The following is a 21,896-nucleotide window of genomic DNA, read 5'->3' on the forward strand; positions in this document are numbered from 1 at the left end:
AAAACAGGCATGTATGTACATATAAGGCTCCATCAGAAGCAAGGCAGATAAATACTTACAAAAAGTGGTATGCATATGTGCGTGTGTGGTGGGGTGGTGGTGATGGAGATGGCTTGGAATATAGCCCAGTTTACTATTTTCACTGCTACTGTATAATCAGTATTCTACAAAATTCTTTTCACTAGTGGAAATGTACACAAACCTAGACAAGGGTGTACTGTATGTAGAACATTTGGCTTTTCTTCTGCGTGTATCCTCATCTATAAATTTTTTTCTCAAACACACACTCTGAAGGTAGATTAATCAGTGTTCAAAATATGCTGTGAAGATAGAAATCCCTAACTAATCCATTTGGTTAATAATTCTTCACTGTCCTTCCATGCCCTGTCTCCCCTCTCCCACCCCCAGCCTTTTCATCTACTACAAAGTTCCTGTCTTATTCTATCCTAGAGATGGTTCCACATAAAATCTAAGCAATTCCAGAGAAGCTTTGTGCAGACAAACCAAAAGCAGATAGTCCAATTAAACAGAGCCAAGGGAGCAGATATGTAAGTCCCCTGCTGTTGCATCAACACAGACTCACTGTGGATGAGATGTTCAGTTTCCCTTGAACTCCATAGGGAGTCCAAGGATCTCAAAGGAGCAACTTTCCCTTTTCCAACCCTAAAGGGACTTAACTAAAGCCTCCCAAAGCAGAGATTCCCACGGTTTACCAGCACCTGTGACTCCTAAGAGATACTCACCTGAATCGTTTAAGGTGCAGCCTGAGAACCTGAGGTAGTCTGTAGATCATTAACTGCTTTCTAGCTTCACTCAGAACCAGGGGCTTGGGAGAGGATTTACGCCGTCTGCCTGCATGGTTGGAGTAGGGATAAAACAAGTTATTTACTGAATCAGCATTTTGTTGGGAAAAGGATCCATTTCCCCCCTGCTTTTAAATCTCCTAGCAGCAGCACATTCGTAACGACAAAAAGATACTCTCTTGGTAACATGGATTTATAAATCAGACACCAAAGAATGTTACTGTAACCCTATGTACTTGTGGGGGGTGGGATTTGCACATGAGAGTTAAAAGTTTTGAAATCTCATGGCAACAATAAATGCATGGATACATATTGTGGATGCTATGTATTAGGATTATATAAAATAAAATTTCACTACAACAAAATGCACACACTTTGAAAATATATTATTGTTCTCTTATTTTATCCTCTACTACAATTGTATTCAAACTAAGCCTACTAGGAAAAGGGTTATCAAAGGTTATGCCAGCAGAGTATAATTAAGCTTGGGGAGATCCCACACCAAGCTGGAAAGGTTTTAAGCACAAGACCCAGTGACATACTGGTGTGCAGGGATCACACTGAATTTAGGCTCACTACCTTATTTGGTGACAAAATTACCATTTTAGCCACTGCAACTTAAGAAACCCTCTACTAAGGTGTGGAAATGTTGGTAGAAATAGTACTCCAAATAATGAACTCATTGTAATGGAGAGGAAGGGAGGATAGTTAGGAGAAAGGAGGGGAATAGAACAGTGTCCAAACATCTCAAAGAACTTTGCTCAAGCTCTATATTAGAGGACTCTTGTGGAGAAAAATTAACCACTTTCCCATCTCTACTTCAAGGATATCTCTGAGTTCTTTAGCTCCTTTCTCTCAGTCACTGCAAATGCTTTCTCAAGGTCTCATTTATGTACGGGAATTTGTTTCTAGAATCCCCTTTGGACTCAGGTATCCATAAAGACCAGTTTTGAGTTTTTAATAGTCCAAATTTTGGCTGCACAGTAGTGCAGTGTAGTGTGCTGTAGTAAATAGAAAACCAGCCTAATAGGGAGTCTCGAGTTAAAATTCTCCCCTTGCCACAGCACATTGCTGAACTGTAAATCACTTAACCTGCCAGTACTCTAGGCACACATTTCAGAATAACTTCCAATCTGCATTGGTAGATGGAATTTCCTTGTGGGGGGTTCCCTATACCAATAAGATCATAGGTCTGGAACCATGAAAAAAAATTCTAACAATGTTGCTATGCAAATAACTGTCCCATAACATAGTTTCATCTGAAGTAACATTTTCCTGAAACTGATGGATGAGGTCATATAATATATTATATATAAGTGGAAAGTTTGCCTTGCACTCAAGATAAAAGTACATGACGCTAAAAGGTGGTGGGCCTCACGGTAGGTCCACAAAATGTCTACTGAGAAAGATTTTCAACTCAGGTTCTTGTGCATAAGTGAAATAAGATGGAGAAAAAAGTTCTGTTTGGGGTTAATAGGAAAGAGGGGAAATAAGGATTCATAATTAACAAAGCATTTAAATAAGATCTTTCTTCAACACAATTTGTCTATACCATGGACAGGGTTCTATATTTTGGTGCTGTGCTTGATCTGACAACCACCCCCATTTTTCACCCCTGACAAAAAACCCTACTAAAAATGCAGGGTGAAGTTGGCAGACTGGCTGAGGGTGACCAGATCCAAAGTAGAATCATTATTCAAATGCCACAAAGGGCAGGTAAAGTTGCTGGATCATGTAGGGAGATGTACTGCAATATTTCAGGAGATAAGTCATGGAATGAAGGGCATCTTAATTTTCATCAGAAGCCATCTCTGTAGCCATTCATGATGACTGCTGTTATTTTAATTAAATATGTGAATGGAAGGGGATGTGAAATTAGTGGGTGGCTCCCCATGGTGCCTGCTGATTGTCTCTGACCTGCTGATATCATGGTCTCCCTATCTTCAGAGACCAGCATTTCTGCTGCCATGCCATATCATCAGTACCACACCAAGTGTAGCAAATCATAACCAGATGACTTCTCACAAGCTATTTGGTTTTTTTTTGTTTTGTTTTGTTTTTGTTTTTGTTTTTTTGAGTTTATTCCAATTTATTGATACTATGTAAGGAAAACATTTGTATGACAGCTGATTAACTGTTTTAGTTTAATTTGATTTCATAATATATTCCTAATTTTAATAACTTTATGCACATTATCTAGACCCTTCTCCCATCTTTTTTTTTCTTTAGCAAATATTTCACCCTCAAAACAGTAGAGGGGGGAGGGCACCTAGGCTGCCTTTGGAAGTGGGAAGCCTGGATTTGTGTACAATGGGCAAGACTGATGTTGCTAAGCCTGTTTTCTCAGCTAAGATGTGGATATTTGTCCTAAAGTCAGAAAAACAGTATACACAATGACTACAATACTGTAACTAGAAAAACAACTACAAAACAATTGAAAATGAATGTTGTGAAATTTTAAAGAATGAACTTGGCCCCAAAAAGATAGAAATGTAGAAATGTGACCAAAACTTGCTTCCCACCACCTTCCCCTCAGATATAGGCCATCTACAGGTATGGGACATTGTGTATGACTGCAGTTTTTGTTTTTGTTTTGTTTTTCAAAATTATTGATTGATTTTACTGAATTCTTTCTGTTTCTTTAAAAACAATTCTGAATTATTTGGGATGACTGGTAGGAGGACTGGGAAAGATATGGGAGAAGTCTAAGCTATGTAAAACCAAAAAACATCAATAAAATCTATTTTTAAAATATTTACCTACTTCTGGGTAAATATGAGGCAAATGCTTTGTGAACCATAGTACTATATAAAGTGTGGTTTTGACTTTTCTTTTGGGACCAAAATCTGTGGTTTCATATGGAAGTGATAAAGGGACACCCTCTATCAGTGTGCAATGTGTTAGAGGCAGGATTTGTGGGGATTTTCTGACTCAAACTCATTCATCAACCATACCTGGTTACCTCTCTTGACCCAGAGATGTTAGATTATTTGCCCCAAGGTTACACTGAACAGAGATAAAACTAGAACCTAATTCTACTAACTTCTAGCCTAGTGTCCTCATTTATTACTTTGTTAATAAATGGAAGGCCCTTCCAATCTACTGCAGTCCTGTAATGATTGAACTAGTTAATGTTGGGAAAATTATAGGAATATAGGCAGTCATACACAGTTGATAAAGCTAGAAATTGATCCAGCCATTCTGGAAAAAAGATTGCTATCAGGTGAGCAATCCCACTGCCAGATACAGACCCCAAAAAGATCATGGATAGAAAGGAAAGTCTCCTATATATCAAAATATCATTGTGAAAGTAGTTGAATTAAACAACAACCCTATAAATTGGTTGCTGATAGATTAGGGAATCACTGCCCCAACTGTGGTATGTAAAATGAATAACAAATCTGAAGAATTCAAAGAATCATGGGAAAACAAATTGATTTTTTTTAAAAAGGTAAGCAGAACCAGAAAAGTATACCCATCAACTATAATAATGTCAACAAAAGGAACACTGAATCTGGAGTCAGAAGATCTGAATTCAAATCCCTCTGCTATTCACTACCTGTGTGACCCTGAGCAAGTCATTTCTTTTTTTTTTAATTTTACCCTTTTATTATTTTTTAATAGAATTTTATTTTCCAAAATATATGTAAAAACAAATTTTAACATCAATTTAAAAAAAAATTGTTCCAACTTCTCTTCCTCCTCTATTCCCACCCCCCACCCACTAGAACTCAAGCATTTCAAAATAAATTATACATGAGTAGTCATGAAAAACATTCCCACATTAGCTAGGTTGTGAGAAAAAAGAGTCAAAAAACTCCCAAAACTTCAGACTGAGGAACTGTCAAAGACAAAAATTTTTTTTTAAAAAATGTGTTTCCAGGGGCAGCTAGGTGGTGCAGCGGACAGAGCACCGGCCCTGGAACCAGGAGGACCCGAGCCCAAATTCGGCCCCAGACACCCAACAGCCACCAGCCGCATGACCCCGGGCAAGCCACCCAACCCCAATTGCCTCACCAAAAAAGAAAGAAAAAAAAAAAGAAAAAAAATGTGTTTCCATCTATTTTCAGATACTATCACTTCTTTCTCTGTAGATGGGTTGCCATTTTCATAAGTCCTTCAGGGTTATATTGGACCATTGCCTTGCTGAAAATAACCACATGCTTCCCAGCAGATCATTTTACACTACTGCTGTTATTTTGTATACAGTACATTTCACTCTGCTTCAGTTCATGTAGGTCTTTCCAGGTTTTTCTAATAGTATCCTGTTCATCATAACCTAAATAAAGTACCTTAAACTTGACAAAGAATTTTCTTCATATTAGCCCAGCAAAGTCATCATAACTATTTCCTTCCATCCTATTCCTCCATCCTATTCCCTTCCCATGATATTTACTCTATTTTCTATCTTCTTTTAAACTGTTCCTCCTCAAAAGTATTTTACTTCTGACTGTCCCCTCCCCTACTCTGCACTCCCTTTTTTTTTCACCCTTCCTTCCTTATCCTCTTCCCCTCATACTTTCCTATAAGGTTTAAAAAGATTACTCCTCCCAACTGGGTGTGAATGTTATTCCCTCCATGAGCCAACTCTGATGAGTTTAAGGTCTTTGAGCTAATTCTATGTTCCAAATTTTCTTCCTCCCTCTCTCCTCAACCCTCCCTGTGAAATCATACAATTCAATATTTCATACTTGTGCCGTTATGCAGAACATCTTCACCTTCCTTGAAAGTATTTTGCTTTTTACTACTCTCTCCCAGAATCTGCCCTTCCCTCCTTCCCCTCTTCTCCCCCCCCCCTTATCTCCCTCCCCTCCCTCGGGGCAAAATATATTACTATACCCACTTGAGTATGTATGTTAGTCCTTCTTTGAGTCAATTCTGATGATATTAAGGTTCACTCACTCCCCAATTCCTTCCCCCTCTTCCCCTCTCCTCCATAAGATTTTTTCTTGTTTCCTTCATATGAACAACCTCTCCCCAGACCATCTCTCCCCTTCCCCCTCCCCCAGTCTATTTCTCCTACACCTCAACCCTAATTTTAAGGATGTCATTATGGGTTTGTTAGGTGGCACAGTGGACAATGTACCAGCCCTGGACCCAGGAGGCCCCAAGCCCAAATGCGGCCCCATACATAAGATACCCCACAAAGAACAAAACATAACATCCCTTCGTATTCAGTTCAGACCTGTGCCCTCTGTATTATCTTCCCATATAGGAATGTTAACAGTTTGATCTTTTAATATCCCTCATGAAGTCTTTTTCCTGTTTATCTTTTTATGCTTCTCCAGGGTCTTGTATTTGAAAGTCAAATTTTCTATTCAGTTCAGGTCTTTTCATAACAAATGCCTGAAAGTCTTCTTTCTCCTTGAAGTTCCATGTTTGCCTCTGAAAGATGATGCTTAGTTTTGCTGGGTACGTGATTTTTGGCTGTAGTCCCAGTTCCTTTGCCCTCTGGAATATCATATTCCATGCCCTCCGGTCCTTTAATGTAGAAGCTGCTAGATCTTGCTTTATCCTTATTGGAGCTCCACAGTATTTAAATTCCTTTTTTCTAGCTGCTTGCAATATTTTCTCCTTGACCTGGGAGTTCTGGAATTTGGCTATAATATTCCTGCGGGTTTTCCTTTTGGGATCTCTTTCAGGAGGTGATTGGTGGATTCTTTCAATTTCTATTTTAGCTTCTGCTTCTAGAATATCAGGGCAATTTTTCCTGACAATCTCTTGGAGGATGGTGTCTAAGCTCTTGTTTTGGTCATGGTTTTCAGGTAGTCCAATGATTTTCAAATTATCTCTCCTAGATTTATTTTCTAGGTCAGCTGTTTTTCCAAGGAGATATTTCACATTGCCCTCTATTTTTTTCATTCAATTGGATTTGCTTTACTGTGTCTTGGTTCCTCATAAGGTCACTAGCTTCCATTTGTTCAATCCTAATTCTTAGGCAATTATTTTCAGCAGACAGTTTTTTAATCTCCTTTTCCATTTGGCTTTTCAAACTGTTGACTTTTTTCTCATGACTTTCCTGCATTGCTCTCATTTCTCTTTCCATTCCTTCCTCTCTTTCTCTTCATCTTCGTTCTATCTCTCCTAATTTCTCTTCAAAGTCCCTTTTGAGAGCTTCCATGGCCTGAGACCAGTTCATATTTTTCTTGGAAGCTTTGGATGTTGGAGCTTTGACCCTATTATTATCTTCTTCTTCTGAGGATGTATTGTGGTCTACCTTTCCCCCAAAGAAGTTTTCGATGGTCTTCTGCTTTCTCTGCCTACTCATCCTGGCTTACTGTTTCTTGGCTTTTTACTCCTTAAAGTGTAGCGCTGCTTCCAGGACACACTGTTTGTGCTACAGCATGGCCCAGGGGGTGATTGGGCTTCTTCTCAGCCTGCCTGGCTTGTGAGTAATCACAGCCGCTTTCTCTTTGACCCGGAAACAGAAGTCTGATTGAACTCTGATTCTCTATGGTCGGAAGCTTGGCGTGCTTTTACCCCTCCCCCACTGGGCCACCACCACTCGACTCAGCCCACTGGTTCAGACCCAGGGCGCTTTGCCCCAACTCCAGTAGAAACTGCCTCCACTTCACCCCGGGCCACCGCCGAACCCCCTCACCAGTCCGTGATCAGAGCCTCAGAAGCTGCTGGTGCTGAAGACTCTGACATGTGCTGGAAGCACTGTCCCTGGCTGGGTCCGGACCGCGCGCTGAGTTGTTCAGCCTGATCAGTAGGTGATCAGAATTGCCCTCTTTTGCGGAGAAACAGTCTCACTCTGTTCTTATGTGCATTAGGCTGTTCTGGGTTTTGATTTTTACCGCATTATTTGGACGTGAATGGACGGGTTTATCTGGAGCTTGTGGGAGTCACAGCCTCTCCTCCGCCATCTTGGCTCCGCCCCACAAGCTATTTGTTACAACAGCCAGCAGAGCTACTCTTGATCTCATTATAGACTTTGGCAGAATGAAGGAGCTGCAAGAAATTCCTCTGCCATGGTGGGCAATATGGTAGAGGGGGTGAGAAATGGAGGAATAAATGGGCTGAAATCAACCGGCTACATGGCCTTGTTTTGCAATTGTATTATCCAGAAAATTTTAAATCTGAAGAACCAAATTTGTGCTCTGCTTAGGAACCCTGGCAGGGACTACTACACTCAGTAGCAGCAATGTATAAGTTATGATAACAATCAAGAACTGGTCTTTGTTCACCTAAAATAAGATTTAATTCAATCACAAGTAAGAGAGAATTCAGATTCAATCAAAATGTATTAGTTCTGGGTGCCTTTTATTATACTATACAGACCACTGGCATTCATAGATAATACCAAATTAAGAGATCAATGCATCTTTCAGTTCACTATGGGTTTCATTTTTTTCCCTTGCCAAGAAAACAATGAAAATTGGCATGTCCAGTGTGGGCAACAGAAATCATATCATTTTAAATGTGAGCTTTTATAAAAATTTTCCTTTAACACATTATGTCCAATGTATGTCAATCAAACTAAATCAAACCATCAAGAAATTTGTTCTGTGTCTCCTCCCTTTCTTATAGAAAGACACAGTTGCTCTAGTCCTGGCCACTTTTAATCATCTGCCTCCACAACTCAGTATGAATAAGCATGCATTTGTTTTACATTATTTTTTTTAAACCAGTAAAATGATAATGAGTGTCATATTGCTTTCCCCCTAATTCTTTAAAGTACATCATTTGTCCCTCTGATTTAAAAATTATACAAAAATATGTTTAAAGTAGCATCAACACAGACATTTTTGAACCTAGTATTACAAACTTGCCTTACAAATCTGTTTTCAGACTTTCCCACAGTTTGTTATTTTTAAAATTATTCTTTTTAAATTGCTGAAAGACCAAACATAAACTTGTCAAGTAGACAAGTTGGAGAATGGGGGAAATGACATGTTCCTCTCTGTGCCTGAACCTCTGATTGTCTAAGGTAATAAAAGTACTGTTATAAATAAATAAATGTATTGTTACTTTTTTCCTTTCCTTTTTTATTACCTTAATTTCCAAAGACATTGTTTCTTTCCCCTCCCTCACTCCATCCCACCTAGGGAGCCATCCTCTGTTATAACTAATTCTTTTTTTAAAAAGAGGAAAAAGAAATATCTGAACAAAACCCAGGTGGTATACTGACCTTGGGCAAATCACTTAACCTTTGTCTGCCTCAGTTTTGTCAAATGTCAAATGGGAATAATAATAGCACCTACTGTAGAGGGTTGAGATACATATATGTAAAGTACTTTGCAAACCTTAAAGGGCTATGTAAATGCTAGTTATTATTAACCAAGTCTTGTAATCTGAGGAACCTATATGTTAACTCTTTCTCAAGCAATCTAGTGAAGCCTGTGGGGGAATGTTACAAGAGGGAACACTCATATGTTGTTTTTTAAAACACAGAAGGCTTACAAATTTGCCTTCAATAAAATGAGATAAAAAGTTGAAGAAAAACTCAAAGTGTGAAAAAGGTTTGTACCAATTCTATATCAACAGGTTTAATTTTGGCTAAAAACAGGCACATTACAGTAACTTCCTACCAACTTTCTAGACTGTGCTACCTCCCCCACGCAGAACACGTCACTTACTGTTGCACTGGTCACATGCGTAGATCCTCCCTTCCAGGGCCTCCGTCTCTGTGAATTTGGCCAACATCTCCGTCAGCATGCACTCAGTCTGATTAAAAGGGACAAGCCCTTTTTCTATGCAATGATAGCGCTCAGGGAATTCCAGGGACAGATCCCAGAAGGGTTCAATGGTATTGGATTTGTAATTGCATGTTATGCATGTGACCTAAAAGTGAAAGGTTTATATGCAGATTATATTACTTTCTTTCATCTGACATAAATTTTGCTCACACACTAAAAAACCCATGTAACTTACCTGCCCCAAACCAGGTATGGGTTTTTTTTTGGGGGGGCAGGTGACATGACATAAAACAAACCAAAAAAGTGATTAAAAATCTGGAGCATGTTATTTCTCTAACAGACATTTCTGCTATAAATAGGGATTTGTGGTAAAGATTAATATCGAAAGTTTTAGCTGAATCATCTGGGAGGGGCCATACCTGGCCCACCCTAAGACTGTGCATGCTGCTGAGCAGCTTTTGAAGGACCTCTCCTTTTGGGGGAGGAAAAACTGAATGCAACCAGAAGGGAGGGAACTTCCGGTAGCAGGGGCGTGTTCAAAAGTTGGAGCTCTTTGAGCCTGGCAAGCAGTCTGATGGCGTTTGGGGACTTGGCGGAGGAATGTGTTTTGCTCTGTTTTGGGCGACTGCTGAGTAACTGTGGACTGACTGGGGTTTGGTCAGTTTTATGAAGGAAAATCCTAAATTCTTTTTAACTAGCTTAATTGGGAACATTCTGGGATTGCATAGGTTATGCTTAGAGTTAAGACTATCTGTATTTCTACTTCCTTATTTCCTTAATTGGTTTCACCTTTGTGGTTTAGCTCAGAGGCTACTTTTCTTATTGACCTGGGAAGAATATATAAAAAGGAAAGTTCAAAGAGGAGATTAAACCTAAAAGAGTCCCTCATTTTTCAGGGATCCCAATATTAATAAGGCATCACCCTAATAACACTCCGTATATCAAATTTTGGCACTCACAGATTGATTAAAATTTAAAGACCACATGACATCGAGAATATTAACTCCAGAAGCAAGTAATACTACTCTATGTTGCAAAAGCACAAATGGGGACAGCTAGGTGGGGCAGTGGATAGAGCACCAACCCTGGATTCAGGAGGACCTGAGTTCAAATCTGGCCTCAGACACTTGACACTTACTAGCTGTGTGACCCTGGGCAAGTCACTTAACCCCAACTGCCTCACCAAAAAACAATAATAATAATAAAAGGACAAATTACAAATGACTAAGGAATTATTCACACATGAATCATAGCCACATACATGATGCTATAGCACACAGAAAATTCTGGTGTTAGTATCTTTTATTTTTATATCAACTTCATTCCTGAGTCTATTCCTCCCCTACCCAGTGAACAATCCCTCAAAACAATAAAAAACAAAGTCTTTTCCTAACAAATACATTGATAGTATATATGTTCCACATCTATAGTTCTCTACCTCCGCAAAGGAAAGAAAGACTAATAAAGTGCATAGCAGCAATGAAAACCTCCCATTTTCAAGTAAATTCAAGTAAGCTACCCAGTCAGTCTCATATGGTAGACTTATTAATGATGGGAACCACTTCTTTCTTATATCAGGATCTCCTCAGAGCATAGCCCAGTGCTCTGACACATAAGGAAATGTGTTGTTCTTTTTAAAATTCCTATAGGAAAATATATTACTAAAATACCATGTAACCTTATTTTTCATAGATACTTTAATACATTAATTCTACATGTAAATTAAAGTATACTTTAAGTCCCTAAACTTTAAGAATTGTAATGATTGGAATGATGCCACCTACTGGAGACTTGCTGTGGGAAAGCTCCATCATGAGGAAAATGCCTCAGAGGCATTGTGGCTTTTCCTTGGCATCAGGAAATGACGTTTGCTCATGGGTGCTGTCTATCAAGGCTACCAGCCAATCAACTTGAGGAGCCTCCTATTTTCTGGGAGGAGAGAGGAAGGAGGAAAGGGAGCCTGCGCGGAGAGCTCAGGGGCTTTTTGAGTTCCTGACTGGATGGTGGTGGCGGCAGAGGACTTCACAGGAAATTTGAGGAAAGATAGGAATGCCAGGCTGTTGGATTTCTGTTCTCAATCTTTTTCTTTCTATTTTCCAATAAACCCTTAAAAACCTAAACTTGTTTTATCAGTGATTTTAGTCAGTTTCCCCCAAAACTGGGGGAACAGATTAGAATCCACATTTAGAATCTTAAATTACACAGTATACTGTTGTGCTTTTTATTCCCACCTAAGTATCATTACAAAAATTTTTTTAAAAAATCAACCTACTTATTTTGAGACCACCATACACATCAGGAGTATTACTTGTTTGTTCATTTCCCAGGAGTCCTTCCAGCCCCTAGTTGGGAGGAATGGCTAGTATGTCTTTATCAGTCTGTGATTATGATCATATGTATCTATCATGAGAAACTTAGGCCAGCAGAGTAGGAAAGAGCTTCTTTCCCCAGCCACTTTGGGACAGGGCTCTTAAAGAAGTCTGCATCATTTCCTAAAACAGGCCAAAGGTGGGCAAGCCATCTGCAGACACTCATAAATAAAATATGACAGGTTATATAACAAGAATCAGAGATGGGAAACCTGAGCGTTGTACAAAATGACTGATTTTTAAAAACAGAGGGCATGCATGCAAGTATGTATGTGGGGTGGATTCCTTGAGGGGTGTGCAGGAAAAGATGGATAAGAACTGCACAGGATTATATAGTACAGATGGATTGCAATCAACAGCAGTAGAGGGAGTCATAGATCTACTGAAGTGTTTATGTAATAATAATCATGTTAACATCACTGGCATCAACTTGAAATTTAGTAATATGGGAAATGACATAAAAATGGGGCAAAAGGAAGCAGTAGAAGTTTTCAACAAGACCATATTATACACAAAACAACACAATTATAATGAATCTCAGATCTTTCCTCATTCTATTAACTTGCCTGAAGACTCCACAAGAACCACAAAATGTCTGTCCCTGGGGCTGACCAGTGTCAGGGTGGGAGGAATGAAGACACCTACCTGACTGAGCAGCTGCCCATGAAATATTGTGTTCACCACCTTCAGAACCTGCTTGGTGAGTTTTCTCTGGGAGAAGGGGATGAGAATCCGACGTTTGGTTCCCTCTGATTCAAGCTCCTGCTGGACTTTATCCAGTAGCTCACAGAGAAACTCCTGAGCATCTTGCTGGTCATAGCCCCGAAAGGCAGGGATCAAGCTCCAAACAGAATGGAGCATGGCAAATGGAGATACCAGGGCCCACTTCCCAGACCACATAACACGGAAGAGGGTGTGTAATTCATGACAGAGAGAAATGTGCTTTGAACTTGGCTCCTTAGGCTGTATTAGTTCTAAGCTCCTGTTTATGGAGGACCCACCATTCAAGCCAGTGGGTAAGCCCTGCCTACCGCATGGCTCAATTCTGTCATTTCTAGGTGACTCATCAGCAGCAGATTCATTTGCCAATTTACCTGACATGTGAGACTTCCCATTGGCTGTTTTGGCAAGCAGTTCTTCTGTTTCACAGAGGTCAAGGGTCAAAAAACATTCTCTGAACTTCTGGAGGTGACTGAGCACTTGAAGGATAGAGTTCATGTAACAGGTGTTACCCAGGTTCCGAAGACCTGTTACACCAGGAGTCACCATTGGCTTACGGCGGATAGAATAAAATGGTTTGAATTTGCTGCTCTGCACTCTTCTTGAGGTAGGGGGACTCGTTGCTATCTCTCTGAATTTTCTGGGAATCAAATTCGCTTGGTGAACATGAGAAAGCAGCCTTGCACTTTTCCTGGGAGGAGTATTGGCCAGCTCCTCAAGTAGGCGGCGCTTCATCTCCTGCCTCCGCTGCCTTGCAGCCTCTTTCTTCTTCTCCAACTCCTCTATTCGCTTTCTTTGCTCCAGTTTCTGTTGGCCTCTGGTGCTCTTTTCAAACCAGATCCTCAGCGCTTTAGCCAGCAGACACTGCCGCCGGTGCCACAGAGCTGTCAACATCTGGGGCTGTCCCTGAGGAGCCTGCTGAGGTTGGAACACGTCCTCTCCTGAAGCCATCGACCGAAGCATCCGACCACTCCTCACAGACAGATCCTGCTTCTGGCTCCTGATTGCTGAGAGAGTGCTTCTGAGCAGTTTCAGATCCCCTTCAGGGTTATCATTTAAAACATAGTCTTCACAAAGATAACAGAACACATAGAGATCATTGACTTCCATAGCCAATGGGTGTCCGGTTTCTTCAAAGTGTTTAAATGCATGTTCCTCAATGTACCGTCCACAGGCCACATGAGAGCATTTCAAACATGCCCAGACAGACTCTGTGGTGTTACACTGCACACAGTGCCACTTCTGAGGATTCAGGATAGAATGGTCCTGGGCGAGTCGTAACCGCCCTACATGTTTGCATCTATCCATGTCTTACAGAAGTCTCCACTCCTTTAACCTAGTAAAGCAAGGCAATAAAAACAAGATATCTTAGTGTTAATAATTTTTAAGAGTGTTTTCTTTTTTTTTGGGGGGGGGGAGTCTTTACTAAAGTATCCACTTATCTGTCATTCTTAGTCATCACAAAAATAAAGTTCCTGAAAGACCAATAAACCCACCATATGCTAACAGGATGACTAGTGAAGAGATCCTTCAAAAAAGATAATTAAGACAGAACAGGGAAACCATTCCTTTGGTGCAATTTAAAAACTATAATTCAATTTCTTTTTCTAATTCTTGAAAATTCCGGCTGACACACAAGTCTAGGTGGATGACCTTATCATGGTCACTGTGTTCTTTAGAAAAGAGATGGAGATCACCGTCATATATATGTGTCTGTGATTCATGTGAGTTCCAACCTCATCACTGAACTGGTGAAAGCCTCTGTGTCTCATTACTGATCTCCTGGTTGGGTGAAGAGCACCATAAGAGTAGGAAAAAAGGGAGCCAGGAGACCATCAGGAGGTACTCCAAATACAATTTTCTGTGGGCAAGATTTTTAAGAAAGAAACTAGCTAACACATGCTGGTTCCAAAGTATTCTCCAGAAGTCAAGAGAGTAGAAATAAGAGAAAGGAATCCTATAGAGAAAAACCTCTAAAGAAGTAAGTTTAATGGGTCATCCTAAGTAATCAGAAAAAAAAAAAGTCCTATTCATGGAACTCAAAGCATCATGCTTTTCTTGACTCCAGCTAGAAGTGACAAAAGCGGAAGGCTTACAGTCAAGGTAAATTTTTCATGTCTTGTTGCAAAGAATACATATATATTCTGTAAAAGGGGGTGGGGATTTTCACTATCTTTGTTGAAAGGATAGCTAAATAGAGGAGAGCTGAAAGAGTCTAACTGTTCAAACAAGTTATCTATTTGTTAGCTATTCTTCCAATAGGACAGAGGGACAATACAAGTCTTCCAGCTAATGTATATGAAAATTAAAGGGGATATATATTTATGAAAAGTGGTAGGTATTATTGTTTTGGAAGCTTGAAATGGTTCAGCTTTTATCATAGTCACATCAGTTTTTCTTATCATAAAACTACTTTAACAAAGTAGAAAAATATAAAATTCTATCCTACAAATAGCTCATCATGAACTATCTTTTATTCATTCAGGGTCTTTGGCCTGTCTTTTTTCCCGACGATTCAGTACTCACTGAGTCATATTTGTATTGCCTCTTCTTTGTAACTCAGAACCTGGGGCCTGGCAAATCCCCATTTTAGCCAATAGGATCTGGCAGGTCTTCAGGAATTTAATTGGTACTGAGATCTTTATCACATGAAACACAGCACAGCTTCAAAAATCTACAGAGAAAGAATAGTTTGGTGAGTAAGTTATGCATGAATGCAACACCTTGAACATAGCTGTTTAAAATCAGCTCCCTTTTGTTATTATTATTATTATTGAGAGAAAAACAGAACTAGATCAGTAAAATACAAACCCATCTCACATTCTGCCACGGACATCTGTTAAATGGAAAGGGCACACTGAAATTTCTATTTTTATAATTTTAATTTAATTTAATTTTCTAATTTATTTTCTAATATATAAATCTACAGATCACACATATTTTCCTGCACACCCTTTCGCCCATTTAAGTCTGTTGTAATAACTGACTAAACTTGCCATATGGCATAAAATCCACACAGGAAAAACTCAGGGATGTTGTGTACTACTCCACTCAGATTTGAGTCAGGCAGAGGGGGGAATAGGGGATGGAGGGTGGGTTTGATGCTGATAACTATATTTGCTATTTTATCACAGAATGGAAATCTCTCAAAAGTGATGAGAAACAATCTTTAATAACAGAGAAATTAAGAGAAAAACAAAATTCCAATTGACTTTAAGAAATGAAAGGAAAAAAGGTATGAATGACCTTTTTTTTTTGAAAACCAGTAATGTATTTACTCACCTCTCACATATACTCTCAGTATTTCAAAATATGGTACAACATTCACTGACAAAGAGTAAAGTCCAATTTTACACATGTGAAATGTACAGCTTTTCATTCAGATTCCCGAAGTCGAAATGAATCCTTTTCACTCCAGCTTAAAATACATGCAGTACAGCATTCAGAAGTATAGCCCCAAAGGAAACCCCAAACACAATGTCAGCTTATGGGGAACATAGTTACAATGTAATTAGGGAAGGATAAGATGCCTTGCAACAGTTCTAAGATGTTAAGAAGATTAACTAACAATTGATATGTGCCATATATCCTGGATAGATCTATGGGGGGAGGGAGAGGGAGGACAAACCTCTAACACAGGAAAACAAGCTTTTGCTTTTTAATTACCTTGTGTTTAATAGTAAAAAAATCACAACCCAACAAGTCTTGATTAACCTAGTATAGGTGGTACTAGCAAATGGTGAATATTTTAAAAGAGAAAACTAAACCTTTTCAAGTGTATTTTGTTTTGATGACAGAACTTCAGATTTAAAAAATCTCTATATGAGAAAACTGAACCACCATAGTCATTCTAACCTGAAATTTTTATTTCTTTTACTTGGCTATTTCTAATTATTCTCCAATATTAAATTTCCTAAGAGAATCTTAATATCTAAGTGTATCCTTGGAAATGAAACTGTGAAAAAAATTAAGTGGAAGGGTTTTGATTAATGGAGTCTTCCATTTTGCCCACCACCCCCTTTCCCTTGTCAATTTCCTCTAGGTTCTTACACTTAGGATTGTGAAATAATCCTGTCTGGTCTTGGTAAGACCAAATGGCATAAATTCTGGCCTAAAAAAGAGAAGACACTATGGTAACATGCTGACAGCCTTCATTTACATAAAAGAATACTAATTATGTGATATCATCAACATCTGCGATTCTGCTCACTGCCATATGCGACAGTGTTGGGTCTATTAACCCTTAAAAGTATACCCAGAATTACCCCTACCACAGAAAACCCTAAAGGCGTGCAAGGAAAAACTAATTCAGGCACAGGAAATGGATTTTAACAAGTGATACTATGATAATGAATTGGGGAATCCATTAATATTATCTTTCCCAATAGATGGGAGAAAACCCAAGCTTTAATATCAAAAATATTATTGTTTTTAGAAGGCAGGATTAAAACAATGAACCTACACCATTTAATAAAGCAGATGAGATGAATTCTATATTACAATGTGTTTGAGGCCCTTTAAACATTTCCTTGTATTATTTTATATATATAAATAATTTTGTTGTGGTTGTTGTTGTTGTTGTTGTTTTGCGGGGCAATGGGGGTTAAGTGACATGCCCAAGGTCACACAGCTAGTAAGTCTCAAGTATCTCAGGCTGGATTTGAACTTAGGTCCTCTTGAATCCAGGGCTGGTGCTTTATCCACTGCACCACCTAGCTGTCCCCTCCTTGTATTATTAATATCATGAAACATGATATATGACTTTTATTTTAGGCCAGGGTGAAAAACATAAAGCCTCTAACAGTGTGATGGCAGAAGATTGGAAATGGAGAAAGAAAACTTCTAAGAGTCTTTTGTGAAAGATCACTTGAGAAGTAATATTAGTTCCCAAGTGTGTTCACAGATCATTTATTTTAGATCAATGCATTTTCTTTCTTTTTTTTTTTTTTAAGTGAGGCAATTGGGATTAAGTGACTTGCCCAGGGTCACACAGCTAGTAAGTGTTAAGTGTCTGAGGCTGGATTTGAACTCAGGTACTCCTGACTCCAGGGCCGGTGCTCTATCCACTGTGCCACCTAGCTGCCCCAAATAGTTTTCTTTCTTTCTTTTTTTGGCGGGGCAATTAGGGTTAAGTGACTTGCCCAGGGTCACACAGCTAGTCAGTGTCAAGTGTCTGAGGCTGGACTTGAACTCAGGTCCTCCTGAATCCAGGGACAGTGCTTTATTCACTGTGCCACCTAGCTACCCCTGATCAATGCATTTTCAAAGAATCATATAATGCTAGAATTGGAAGAGACCTTGAAGAGTCTATAATTCAACACCTTCATTTTTATCATAAGAAAATGGCGCCCCTGAGGGTAAAATGACTTGGTCAGTGACACAGCTACCATGGGGCAGATTCAGGAGTATGACCTTCAACTTCATGCCCAGGTTTCAGTCTAATATACCAGAATGCCTTCTTCCCTCAAAAAAGTGATTGGAGATGAGGGATGGAGATATCAGATGCTGGCACAGAAATTCACCCTGGAGAATTGTATTCAAGATTTAATGTACTTTCTGCATGTGCCCATATTTCAGAGATATTCATTTGAAAGACAGACACTTTACTCCACATTGAGCTCAAAGTTATCTAACTCCATTAACATCTCTCTTTGGTCACATATAGGTATTTCAGTTTTCAGAAACAGTGAGAAAGGTGTGTGTGTGTGTAATATGTGATGTGTGGATGTGTTCTAAATATGGAAGAACTGGCTAATATCTATAGCAGAGAAGAAGAAACAGCAAATTAATTAGGGTCCTATTCACACTTCAATTGCCAAGGCTAATCACCCTGTATGACTGAGATATTTAGCTTTCATTAAATCTACCAGCAGTGTAACTGAATAAGTAATACTGTGTGTCAGTTCTCATAAATACATATGAATTTCAGACTCTTCCATTACACAGCAAACATCCAGGCTCAGACAATACTTTAAAATGCAATTTTAGTATCAACATGATCACTCTCATAAGAAATGAAGCTACTAACCCCCAACTCATAGAGCATACTGAATTAGACTTTTTTTACTAGAAGTAAAAAATTTCCATTGATCTGTTGACATGCTCTCACCCAGGCTTACCTGTGACCATAATCATGAATTTATATGTATGTATAACTTGTATGATTGATGGCAATATGTCATTTTAGACTATTAAAGACTATTCTATGGCCATACCAAAAAAAAAAAAAGTAAATCTAATGGGACACCACCTGCAGTTAGAACCCTAGCCTCACTAACATGATGTTCTAACACACTAAGTTAACTAACCAGTTTTACTTTAACAAATGATTATCCTTCACAATGTAATTTGCTTGGAATGGATGATTTCTAAAAATTGCTTCTAGCTTTAAGTCTTTGAGTTATATATTTTCAGTCACAATTACTCTCTTATAGTTTTACTTAACTGTTGAACACAACAAAAATAAAACACTATATCCCCAAATCTGGGGATATAGACAAAAATGAAAAACATTCTATTGAGGTGTAGATTCAAAAGATAAATAGGTTGGTAAATGTAAGACAATCTGAGAAATCTAAGAACACTAACAAAGGGGATCAGGAAAGTTTTCACAATGGAGGTGGCATTGGCACTAAAATCCTGAAGGAAGTAAAGGATTCTAAGATTTGGAGCTGAGAAGGGAATATATTCCAGCCTACGTAAAGGTGAAGAAGGAAGTGATATAATTCTAACTTTTAAGGAATAGCTTGTAGGTAAGTTGCCTACACATGTAAATGTGAAGGGGGAAAATGCCAAACAAGCTTGAAAAGGTAGGCTGGAGTCAGCTTGTGAACAAATGCTACAACAAATGTCAAAGCTGAGGAGTTTGTATTTTATCTTATAGACAACTGGGAGCCACTAAAGCCTCCTGATGGAGCTACATGTGTGCATTAGGAAGATGATTTTGGCAGCTCTGTGGAGGATGAGTTGGAGAGGGGAAGGCCTAGAATTAGGGAAAACAATTAGGAAGCTATAGGAGACCAAGTAAGCCTGAATTAGGGTGGTGCCCATACAAGTGGAGAGAAGAATAAGAGGAAAAAGGGAGAGATACCGTGGAAGAAAGAATTCACAGCACCTGACAACTGACAATACAGAGGGGTGAGGAAGAGAGAAGAGTTGCGGAGTTTGTGAATGGGCTATGATGCCTTTAACAAAAATTGTAAAGACTGGAGGAAAGTACAGTTTAGGGGTGAAGATGGGAAGTTCTGTTTGGGATATGTTGGGTTTGACTTGTTTCTAGGATATCTAAATGGAGATATTCAGCAGGCTGCTGGGGATGTGGGATTAGACCTCAGGAGAGAGATTTAGGGGGAAGAGGAGTAAGGAGACAGAAGGAACTAGGAACAAGGGTCCAAATGGAGGTATGAGCTTTGGCAAGGATAAGGGTTACCTCTTCATCCCAATCTGAAGCAAAGAATGAGAGAATGGGGGATGATGGAGAAGGATTTTAATGTACAAAACAGGGGAGAAGTAGTTCATAGCTGGCCTCTATTTGCTTAGTAAGTTTCATGGGACTGTATAATTATGGGGGATTGTATAATATGTAGAAATAACATTTATCAATAAAATGAAAAAGAAAAACTGCTGGCTTTCTCTTGCATGCTTATGGAAGAATTCTCAAATTTAGAAACACTAAAAAAATACCAGGTCTTTGTAAACAACAAATTTTCCCCCAAATCATGATAAAACAGCACAAGGAAGCCAGTCCCCCAAAGAGAAAGCTCTTCAGTCAGTTTCAGCATTGCTTTGGCAGTTTTCAGCAGCTACTATCCCATGGAATGAGGGTTTTTTGTTTTGTTTTGTTTTGTTTTCCTTCCAAAGACTACTGTGTTCTTTCCTCATGAAGCATACACTTTTCTCATTATGCTCTTTTCAATACAATACTGTCAACCATTTAAAGTGTTAAGTCTATTTTATTACAACATCAGGATGTCTTGGGTACAAACTATGTACAAAATAAATTATAAACACAGAGATTTGTTTCATAATTTAGCAAAGCTGTAAAATTCACTCATACATCTGACTTTTACAATTATTTCCATTTCCATTTGCACTTGCACTTTTTACTTCCTCCTTCCTCTTTATTTTCTCTCACTAGAACAAGACCATGCATTTCTCTCTTAACAATTTTGGTCACCAAGGCAACAGGATTTTTTTGCATCTGGGTTTCAGGTCCACCCTTCAATCCTGGGGAGAAACAATTTTTCTGGCAGTTACCCAAACTCTAAGGCTGTCATATCCCCAGACTACCTTCTCCCTTTTCTTTTTTTTTTTTTTTTGGTGGGGCAATGGGGGTTAAGTGACTTGCCCAAGGTCACACAGCTAGTAAGTGTCAAGTGTCTGAGGCTGGCTTTGAACTCGGGTCCTCCTGAATCCAGGGCCAGTGCTTTATCCACTGCGCCACCTAGCTGCCCCTACCTTCTCCCTTTTCAAGGAGTATAGCTTGCTCACAAGTCAACCTCAGCAAGTTACCTTTGCTCTTAAGGCTGTCCCACCCACTTTATGGAGTTACATTGTCTCTAAAAGTTCCAAGTTCCATCACAAATCTGCCACCTTTTCCCTTGAATCATCATCAGCCTACCTTGATGGAATTAAGATCATGTAAAATTTCCAGGTAATACTGAATTTCAGGCAAATATCACCATAAATACAAGTGTCTCTAAAATCGAATTACATTTTGATTACTCTGCCCCAAATTAGACTGGGATTACTGCTAATCTACTTTGACTTTCAAGTGAGGTGAGGTTTTCATACACAAATTCCCATGATACAGAGCTCATGTAGTACCTACCTTATGAATCAATTCTATTCTAAAAGTTTATTTCTAAGTCAGTTGTTTGAAACTAAGAATGCATTTCCCCATGGAAACAGGATGTCTCACAAAAGTCTGTTTAAATTATAATGTACCAGGGCAGCTAGGTGGCGCAGTGGATAGAGCACCGACCCTGGAGTCAGGAGTACCTGAGTTCAAATCCGGCCTCAGACATTTAACACTTATTAGCTGTGTGACCCTGGGCAAGTCACTTAACCCCAATTGCCTCACCAAAAAAAAAAAAAGAAAAAAGAAAACAGTATTACTATTGCCATAGCATTATATTTAAGGTACATTATAATTTTTTTCTTTTCTTTTTTTTTTTTTAGTGAGGCAATTGGGATTAAGTGACTTGCCCAGGGTCACACAGCTAATAAGTGTTAAATGTCTGAGGCTGGATTTGCACTCAGGTACTCCTGAATCCAGGGCCGGTGCTCTATCCACTGCGCCATCTAGCTGCCCCGGCAATAGTAATACTGACTGCGCAACCACCACATAACAATATTTCTGT

At 39.1% G+C, this 21,896-nt stretch overlaps 1 protein-coding gene across 4 annotated transcripts in view; it reads right to left on the minus strand.

The window, feature by feature from the left end:
• The window catches only part of USP49 (ubiquitin specific peptidase 49), a 135,527-nt gene that overhangs the window by 4,645 nt on the left and 108,986 nt on the right, over positions 1-21,896 (minus strand). For all 4 annotated transcript variants that reach the window (XM_043962758.1, XM_043962757.1, XM_043962756.1 and 1 more), the window contains 4 exons: positions 15,061-15,208; positions 12,460-13,870; positions 9,386-9,590; positions 744-852 (listed from right to left, as the gene is read on the minus strand). In XM_043962758.1, coding sequence (XP_043818693.1) covers positions 744-852; positions 9,386-9,590; positions 12,460-13,842 — 1,697 coding nt within the window. In that variant the 5' untranslated portion in view covers positions 13,843-13,870; positions 15,061-15,208. The remainder of the gene's footprint in view (positions 1-743; positions 853-9,385; positions 9,591-12,459; positions 13,871-15,060; positions 15,209-21,896) is intronic.

Source organism: Dromiciops gliroides, chromosome 4 (genome assembly GCF_019393635.1).
Source record: "Dromiciops gliroides isolate mDroGli1 chromosome 4, mDroGli1.pri, whole genome shotgun sequence".
NCBI classification, from domain to species: domain Eukaryota; kingdom Metazoa; phylum Chordata; class Mammalia; order Microbiotheria; family Microbiotheriidae; genus Dromiciops; species Dromiciops gliroides.